The sequence below is a fragment of the Gekko japonicus genome, unplaced genomic scaffold, assembly GCF_001447785.1.
Source record: "Gekko japonicus isolate JY-2015 unplaced genomic scaffold, Gekko_japonicus_V1.1 scaffold2104, whole genome shotgun sequence".
In the NCBI taxonomy this organism is placed as follows: Eukaryota; Metazoa; Chordata; class Lepidosauria; order Squamata; family Gekkonidae; genus Gekko; species Gekko japonicus.
The window spans coordinates 159,712-169,598 of NW_015170951.1; the positions used below are offsets into that span (position 1 = coordinate 159,712).

Sequence of the window (9,887 nt, forward strand, 5' to 3'; positions counted from 1 at the left end):
GAGGTCTCTAGTGGGTGGGTGGGTGGGGGATCAGCATAAATCACCCCCACCTATACACCCATGGAAATCTAGGTGGCATCTGAGCCATAGCTCTGTTGAAAAATGAAAATCGAATCTTTAAGATGAGTTGAAGGGATATATGGGATGTTAGAATAACCAGCAGACAAAGATTTTTATGGGACTACAGAGTTTCTTATACATTACAGAAAGGGAAGTTACAGAGGCAAACCACTGCCAGTAATCTAAGGGTGAACCATGCACAGATTTACTTGAGCTATTTTCAGATTTAATAGGTACCACTTCTTTAAGAAAACAATCACAACCACCAGTTTTTGGACTGCAGAAATTTTATGGTTTATTAAACAACAGGTTACTTGTCAGTAAGATTGAACAGCACAGTTTCAGCTAGGCTCTGAATTTTGACATAGTTTGGCTCTTTAATTTTAAAGGCTGCAGACCCCTGCTTTATAGAAATAAATAGAACAAGTATTATTATATTGAACATTTATATAAGGCTTTAGTGCTTCAAATATATTATTGCAATAAATCTGCTCAGCCCTTTATCATCTTCCTTTTAGCAAGTGGAAAAGTGGGACCAGAGGATCCTGAAATAGAGCAAGAAAAGAGAAGAGATTGGATTTCTATCCCACCCTTCCCTACCCGAAGGAGTCTCAGAGCGGCTTACAAACTCCTTTCCCTTCCCCTCCCCACAACAGACACCCTGGGTGGTAGGTGGGGCTGAGAGAGCTCTCTCGAGGACTGCCCTTGAGAGAGCAGCTCTGAAAGAACTCATGACTGACCCAGGGTCACACCAGCAGCTGCATATGGAGGAGTGGGAAATCACACCCGTTTCTCCCAGATTAAAGTCTGCGCTCTTAACCACTACACCAAACTAGCCAACCAAGTGATTTTAATTGGGAACCTCTGCTTCACGGCTCTTATTCTTAGCTAGCCTACCTTGCTAGATATGGCCTGGCTCTTACAGAAACCACAAGAGGAATACTGAGACAATAAACCTGTATCTGGGTTGTTCCACTTCAGACTGCTAAGTAATAGCTCTTGGATTCCCACACCCCCCCCATCAGAAAAAATATTCTGCATCAAAAACTAGTATGACAGGAACAAGGTACATCCATGTTGGTCAAACCAATGCCTGTTAAGCAGTCTGCAAAAGTTCAGAAGCCAGGTTACAATGGGAGAGGCTGGCAACTCCAGAGCAGACAGGCAGACACCGGTCAACACAGCCAACTGGTCAGTTACCAGTTCTGCAGGGGACCACCACTGCGGACAGAGCCCATCCAGGCCTTTACTCCTGCAAAGAGTCAGGGGAGCGGCACGGATAGTCAGCTGGTGGGGTGCATTGGTTCAGAGCACTGGGCTAGAATCCGGGAGATCCGGGAGTATACAGTGGAGGAAAAGAGAATGACGTGGTGAGCTGCTCTGTGTTCCCACTGGGTTTGGGTCTACGTTTAGCCATGACCAGGAGTACAGACGGCTTTAATGATTAGATTGGTTCCTAGAAGAGAGGTTCATCAGTAGGCTGTTAGCCACAGTGACTAAAGGGGACCTCCACATCAAGAGGCGGTAATTGTCCGAATACCAGGAGAAGGCTTTGAACATTGTGTTTTGCTTGCTGTAGGTATGTGCAATTTGGGTTTCCCGAACCAAAACACCACCACCACGACCCCGAAAAAGTCTTTTTGGAATTTTTTTTGGCTTTTCAGATACTGAAAAGGCTTCCCTGAACGGATATCAGGAAAAAAAACCTGGAAAAAATTTGGGTTTGTTTTTTTTAAAAATTCTGAAAAAGAGCCTCTAGGGGGTTTTAGTTTAAAGGATGCCAGGAAACAGTGTTTCCCCCTCTTTCCCGCCTCTTGCTCCTGTTTCCATGTTGCCAGGAAGGAGGGGGAAAGAGGGACCTTCCAGACAGCCAATCACTGCAATGCATTTCAAACTTTTGCAAGGCTGTTGTTGCTGCTGGCAGCCCAGCTACTAGGTTGCTCCTTTCCCAATAGGATTTTGGCATCTGCTCTCTGACCAATCACAGAAGGTTGTTCCTTTTTGAAATCCTTCTGTGTATGCCCAGAGAGCATAAAAGGAGACTCTATGGCTGGCCCACTCCATTGCTGTTCCTGGTTCCTGCTGCTGCTGGTGAGAGAGCAAGATTGGCTTGGAGACTGTGTGGGGATGGCTGGCTGGCTGGCTTCTGCGAGAACCAGCCCCTGCTCCTTGAGCCCCCGTTCCTCCCAGGGCTGCCTGTGGACTGATCCTTCAATCAAGACTGAAGACACCATGTGGTTTGAATACAAGTAGGGCACTTTCAAACAATTTTCTTTATTTCTTGTGAGTGGTGGGGCCTGGGTTCAGTGGGGTGGTGGTGGTGGGGGTTGCTAGTTGCCTCTGGAGCCGAAACTGAGAGTGCAGGATACCAGTGGCATAATCAGATAAACTAGTTCCAGACAGGTTTGTGTTGACCTGACAAAGAGGGGAATTGTTCGGCTAGCTTCTTCATTACCAGTTTTCCACATGTCAAACAAGTCAAATAGACCTTTCCCCTCTGCATCCCCCCCCCACAAGTGTCAGATCTTGTCTTGTCTGGTATTGCTAGCTGTCTCACAGATAGTTCAGAAACTGAATATTTTTAGCTGTAATGCTTTAAATTAGGATGACACTGCTGAATCTATTAGGGGGGGGAAGCCCCATGGCAAGGCTAAAAACTTGTTAGAGAATCTGAAACAAGTCCCAAGCGGCAGGAGTAACTGGGATTTCAAATTATTAGGAGCCAGTTAGTTTTTGAGAGTTTATTTTTACACTTCATTATAAACACACACACTTCAGCTTGCACCAAGTCCTATAGCTGGGACCAGGAAAGAATTTGAATAAATAACTGGAGATTAACAAAACCCAAGGGTGTTTTCATAGAAAGACCTCCCTTCCTCTCTAATTTGTTCAAGCTGTCATTCCTGCCTCTTCAAACATAGCGTAATGTTTTGGCAGCTCTCCCAAGAGTTGCGATTTTTTTGGGGGGGGGAGAGCATCAAATATTGTTTACTGCCAGAAGCTCTTAGAATATTCATATGGGGCATCACCAATTAAAATTCCATATAAAAAGGTGTTTGATGCACCATATCTTCTGAGCTAAATGACACATTTTGTTGCAGACTGGCACAGGGGTGGATTGGGTTTGGTTGATTATAGCATGCTGGGCCAAAGAAGAGGTGAAGAAAGGTGTTTGATGCACATCATCTTCAGAGCTTTTTGAGTATGATCACCAAATCATGGATTTTTTTTTGCAGATAGGCACGGGCATGGATTTGGTTTGGTTGATTTTAGCATGCTGGGCCAAAGAAAAGGTGAAGAAAGTCTTAGAGGTATATGAGGCCCAAAGTGTTACAGATGCTAAGATGCTGCCCAATTATCTCCAAACCAGAATGCAGTCTATATTCTGGAGGTCCAGATTTTTGGGGTGATCAGACCAGGACTTTGCAAACTGCACTGTGTTCCGGTCCCTGCCCGCAGCACTGCAGGATCCAGTGGTAACACTGCTGCACTTGGACAGGAGAGAGGCTTGCTGAGCATGCCCAAAAGGGACTGACAGTGCCTTGGGAGGCAGGCGGCCACATGTGCATAGAGGCCCCCACAGGATCCGTGGCAGTTCCAGAGGTCTTTGTGCATTCCTAGTGAGGCCTCCTACAGTCTGAGAATACCTACAAACTACACTCCCTCTTGTTAATGCATCACTAGGTTAACAACGATGCTGACCTGATGATACGATTGTGCCTTAGATTGGATTCGAGGACCTCCAGAGTTACTGTTAGACTTCAGGGAATGCTTGGAGAAGGTGTGGGTTGTGCAAGCTATGGAAGCTGCTTGGGGCCAACTCTAGGCGTTGCTTCCTCCCTAGGCTGCAGATTTCCTCTTGGAGGAGGAGGGGCACCAGAGGCAGACTAAGCGAAAGGCACAAACTGCTGCTCAGAGAACACAGCTGCCAAAATGGTGCCCTGGGGCAGGAAAAGTAAAGCCGGCGGTTCTGTCGGTATGCTGAAGTGCTTCGACTGACATGCCTCCACGGGCTTCAGTCCTTCAGTAAGCAAACGTTAAGACATCTGACCGAAGCTTTTAGGACTGGAGACACTGTTCCTGCCTGATCCAGGGAAAATGGAAGCAGGTTGTCGCCTAAGGACCTTTTGTGGCAGTCAACAGTCAGAGCACAGAAAGCACAGGGCCCTTTGCCCACCTGTCACCCTGCCCACGTGTCTTTCCTGGGGGAGGAGTTTCTGTTGTGAGGATGGTGCATTCCCCAGCAATGGCCATGATGTACTTTTTCACTTAAGGGGAAATCGGATTATTCCCTCAGATAATGTGTCCATTGCATCAATTTATGATTTTATTGTTTTTTATTAAGGAGTAAGCATTCCAACGCTGCATCAATTCTGGGCAAAATGCTCATCTAGCCTCCTCTTTAACAAGTGAAAAATACCCGCAATGGCTTTTCCCTTCCCTTCAGCAACGTAAAACTTTTTCCTCTTACTTTGGGGATGTCTATTTCCCATCTTCAGCACTGAAGCACAGACCTGTTTGCTTGCTTGCTTGCTTGCTTGTTTGTCTGAAATGGGGCCGGCGGCCTCTCACATTAAGGCGATTCTTGCCACCACCGTCCCAAATTGATTCTGTGCAAACTAGATACACCCAGAAAGGACAGCTGAATGGAACACCCGCTGTTCAGAGGCAGTCTAGATCTAACTGCCAGTTCCTGGGAACAGAAGATGGTTAGCCCCTTGCGTGCTTCCTGCAGCATCTGAACCACAGCCTTTCAACTAAAACACGATTCAACGGTAGGCAGTCTCTTAAAAATATCAACTTATTAAACAAGTGAGCAAACAGTAATATTGTTCCCTAACAGCACTAGCGTGAACTATGCTCTAATCTAAGAAACTGCGGTAGATGACTTTAATGAAACTGTGCAGCCCTGGACACAATTAATCACATAAGCACATTTTACAGGTGGACCTTGAAAGGTCACTGAATGTAAGATTCTGAAATCACCAAAGAACTAATTTAACGCTGAGTGGCTAAAAATGAAAAATGTGGTGGGGAGGGGGAAAAAAGTAACCACGTACGCCTCAGAAATATGAGATTTTTAAAAATCACACATTGTACTCCCTTGCAAGCTATGATTACACGCAGGGCTATTTTTTGGGCAGGAACGCACAGGAACGGAGTTCCGGCTGGCTCCCAAGTTGGCCACGCCCAGCAGCAACTCATTAGCATAATAGGCCACACCCAACAGCAGAAACTCATTTGGATTGGCTACAATTAGGGGTGTGTGGCCTAACATGCAAAAAGCCCTGGGTTTTGACAACAAACAAGGTAAAGAGAATAAGAAGCAAAAGGTGGGTGTGGCTGGATGACCACACTTCTGGTAACATGTGGGTGCGGCCTAATAGGCTAATGAGTGGTGCTGTCAGGGGTGTGGCCTAATATGCTAATGAGTTCCTGCTGTTGGGTATGGCCTATTATGCTAATGAGTTCCTGCTGGGCTTTTTCTACAAAAAAAGCCCTGATTACACGGTGTAGCTATGGTCAGACTGCGTCAGTGTAGCAGAAAGTTAGAGAGATCGACCAATGAATCGCGATGCACTTATTCAGATGACTCTGCCATGGACTGGCCACAGTGATGCTGTCTCCAGGACACTCCAGGACAGAGGTGGTGGCTGCGGTCACAGAGCTGAGGACGATGAGAGGTATTCAGGATGCCAACTGCATCTTGCTCTCTGAGCTTCTGAAAAGGAAGAGGTGCATATGGAAAGCACGAAAGGCCTAGGCTGCTATGAGGGAATTCTAACAGTTCCACACTGTTCACCTGGATTCCTGTCTTAAATCAATGAACCTGGCAGCTTAAGAGTGCCATAATGCCAGTCTGGTCCAGCCATAACAACCTCCTGTTCAAGGACAAGTCCACCTGGAGGACACTGTTACAGTTCTTTGAAGGACAGATGACTGCTGAATGGAGATCTTCAGAATTCCAAGGGACTGGAAATAACAGGTTCGTTTTTATGTAATCCAGTTGTGGAAACGAAACAGGTAGTCTAATAGACAAGAAAAGCTCTGTGCCCATTGCAGGCCTTCAGTCATGGACTGCCTCATGAGTTCTGAGATTTAGGCCATGTTTTCTCCTAGTTAAGATTGGACCGTCCATCTGCACGGTGTCAGCTTTGGCTCCTCAGTGTACCAATGGAAACTTTGTTGGTGAAGAGTCAACGGAGTGAAGTCCACCATCAGACAATTATTCCAAAGACAAACTTAGTCTTCAACAACGTGACCATCAGACCTGATGAATAAATATTTTCCCCAGAGTGTTCTGGAGACACAGGATCCGTCAGTCTGCCTTCCACAAGGAAGGCTGACGATACTGAAGTTACATGAATTCCACAGACAAATCACGCTCAAAACATATCTAGCTTGGCCTTCACTGATCTGCAAACTGTCTACACTGCACATTGCCTTGAGCAACTGGGACGGAAGGGAAGGATGAAAACAAAATAAAGAATGCAACACAGGCATCCTACGGACTCAAAACTTCAGAAAGACAAGGCACTGACTGTTGCAGTGGCACGGAGAATTAAACAGGGGATCTGTTTAGCTTGCACAAGGGACTGGGGGATCATTCCCCCCTCTGTCGGGCCTCTGAGTTACTGTACCGGTATCCCAATGAGCTACCGTACCTGTTGTATTGGAACCTGCTGCCGTCTGCTCTTTCTCTTGCTTCTGCTTCCAGCTGCTAGTTAACCCAGTGTACTTATTATCATCATCATCGCTGGCCCTTGCCTGCCAATGCATTCCTCTCAGGGGAGGGGGGGAGTGAATGGTTGACGGCTGGTAGAATTAGGGAGTTTTGCTTTGGTAACTCTTCTCTGACACCTCAAGGATGGCTCTTCTCACGGGAGCGTCCTTGAAGACAAGTCTATGTTTGGCTAGGGGCGGACCGTATATTCTCTCAGGGTCTGGGCAGTAGTGCTGACCTGTATGAATGGAATGTGGGGTTTCAGTTACAAGTGGCTTCCCCGCCTTATTACCTCAGATCGGACAGTTTGAACCCTGAACATCTCATATCTTCTAATAAAACTTTCATCAAAGAAAAGTGATTTGACTGGGAACCTTACACCCTCTTCATTCCATCATGCCCTTCTCTCCGCCTCCTTTTGTAAAAAGGGTCCCATTAACCATTTCACTGCTGTAAAACTTACCCTACGCCCTGCCTTCTCTCCCTCCCAGCAAGGTTTCCTAGAGGACGGGCAATCGGGGTAGTCTTCGCTGAAGTAAAAAATCTTTATTCATTTATTTACATTATTTACAGCCCACCTTTATCACTGGGACTCAGGGCGGATTACACCGGGAGAGTCAATACAATCAGCAAGATGGGACATTCAATAAACAACAAAACCAAACCTGGGTAGAAGAACCAACCAGAAATCTAAAAAAACCAAATTGAAGCAAAGTGTGTTAACATGGCACATTAAATGATGCAAAATTAGAAGAAGAAAAGATTGGATTTATACCCTCCACCCTTCACTTGGAGTCTCAGAGCGGCTTACCATCTCCTTTCCCTTCTCCTCCCCACAACAGGCACCCTGTGAGGTGGGTGGGGCTGAGAGAGCTCTGAGAGAACTGTGACTGACCCAAGGTCACCCAACTGGCTGCACGTGGAAGAGTGCGGAATCAAACCCGGTTCTCCCAGATTAGAGTCTGCACACTTAACTATTACACCAAATGGGCAGGACCCAGCTTACAGCAAACTATACACAACAGTATAGATCACAGTCCCCAATAATTTATCCAAGTAACACTGTGAATCATATCATACAGTGATAACCTATTGCCTGACAGATATTTCTATAAGTTCCCATGACTAGAGCTCCATTTAAAGATTTAAATGACTGATTATTTTAACTAGAAAGAACAAACATAAGCATCTCCAGATGAAGCTATAAAAAGGTGGTTTGATGCTAAGATAGGAGAATGGAGTGATAAACTAGAATAAAGTAAGCAGTGAGAATCAGAGTGTTATTATATGATGTGACTAAAATCAGAAAGAACTCAAAAATTGATTATATATATTGAAAATATGTTTTTTCTGCACGGATCCCTCGCACACACAACTATGCTACAGAGGAACCCCCTCTGAGGCAATTGCTTTCAAGATTAAAGCAGGTGCTGAACTTCTCCTGAAAAGGCTCGCAGTGACTTTTCTGTTTTAATTGAAATACAATTGCTGCTTCACTCTATCAGTTCCAGCTTTTGTCTGTCGGAACCAACTCCCTCACTTACAGTAAATCAGAGCAAGTCACCCCACGGGAACACTTCCCTGAAAATTTGCTCTTGGACTCATTAGAGGCAAACCGATGTCTCCTCTGGTTAATTTCAGAGCCTTCCATACTCTCAGTCCATCTGTCTTTTGAAGGCAATTTATAACATCCTCCAACAACAGGCATGTTTACAGTAAAATGCGCTAGCTTTCTTCCTCCTCTGCAGTGCTGAGTATCATTCAAGGTAACCTCAGACAAAGAGTCAGAGTCTGACACAATTCTTTCTGCATAGACCCAAAACTGTCTGACACTGGACGTATTAACTGGAGCTAAAACCCACAGCCTGAAGTTACAAAAATGCCATCAAAAACCTTTTATTTAAACACGCGCACCCTGCCTTCCGCTGAGGACTCAAGGCTGCTTACCAAGACAATGCCGGGCTGCAAAACAGGAAAAAAACAAACCTTGGAAACTGACTATGCGTAACAGGCTGCCTACAACAGCCACTCATCTTCTATGACACCTGGCACAGAGTCTGCTGCTTTTTAGCCACTGCAGAACGTTCTCCAGAATAAGGCGCCCTGACACGCCTGACAAAAAAAGGAGGATGGGGAGGAGCCCTCCTCTGCCCCTCTTCAGGCAGGGCATCCCAAAATGCCATTGCCGGAGCTGAAGGGGAGTCGACCTGAGAGCTGGCACAGCAAAGAGGTGTTTATCTGAGGAACGCAACTGGCAGACCCTCACTTGGGGTCCCAGGATGTGAAACTTTAAAGGTAAAATCCAAAAACAAGAACAAAAAACAAAACAGGTTGCTTACCTGCAGGGGTCATTTCGTAGAAAAAGAGGTGCAGGAGCTCATTAGCATAACTCATTAGCATAACTCATTTGCATATGCCACACACCCTGACATCACTGGAAGCGTGTCAGAAGGCAACACCCACCATTCAGGCTCCACTGGACTGTTTTGGATGGCTAGCTATTGGGGGGGGAGGACATGCAGATCTGTCCTCGCAGAGAAGGGAGAGCTTCTACCTGAATAAAACTTACCCTTAAAGGTGCCACTGGACTGTTTTGGACAGGGGGACCGGGGGGCCCTCTGCAACTTACCTGGTTGCTTCTTGCTCTGACTGAGGGCTGCTGGGAGCAGGGGGTGGGGCTTGTTGCATGTGGCCGCTCCCTGGGCTCTTTACTGCCGGAGCTCCGCTCCTGTGCGCTCCTGCAGAAAATGACCTCTGCTTACCTGTAACTGGTGATCTTCGAGTGATCATCTGTGCAGTAACACCAATGGGATTATGCACCTACGCTGATCTGAATCAGTGGTATGCAAAGCTCACGAAGGGATTTTTGCACCTCCCTCCCAGGCATGCGCGGGAACCCCACTGTGCATGCCCAAGGAGGAGGGGCGCGGACATCCCGCCAGTTCCTTCTGACTGCTGTCATGTCAATAACCAGAGAAAAGTACTGAAGTGACAGCAGTGGGGAATGACGGGCGGGTGGTGTGACTGCACAGATGACTACTTGAAGATCACCAGTTACAGGTAAGCAACCTGTTTAACTTCTTCGTAGTCTCTGTACATCACA

General features: G+C 46.4%; 1 protein-coding gene across 1 annotated transcript in view; it reads right to left on the reverse strand.

Annotated features, from left to right (window-relative positions):
* The window catches only part of LOC107116874 (chromosome unknown open reading frame, human C14orf80), a 45,808-nt gene that overhangs the window by 10,526 nt on the left and 25,395 nt on the right, over positions 1-9,887 (reverse strand). Inside the window, 1 exon segment of the mRNA XM_015418896.1 lies at positions 5,696-5,782. Coding sequence (XP_015274382.1) covers positions 5,696-5,782 — 87 coding nt within the window.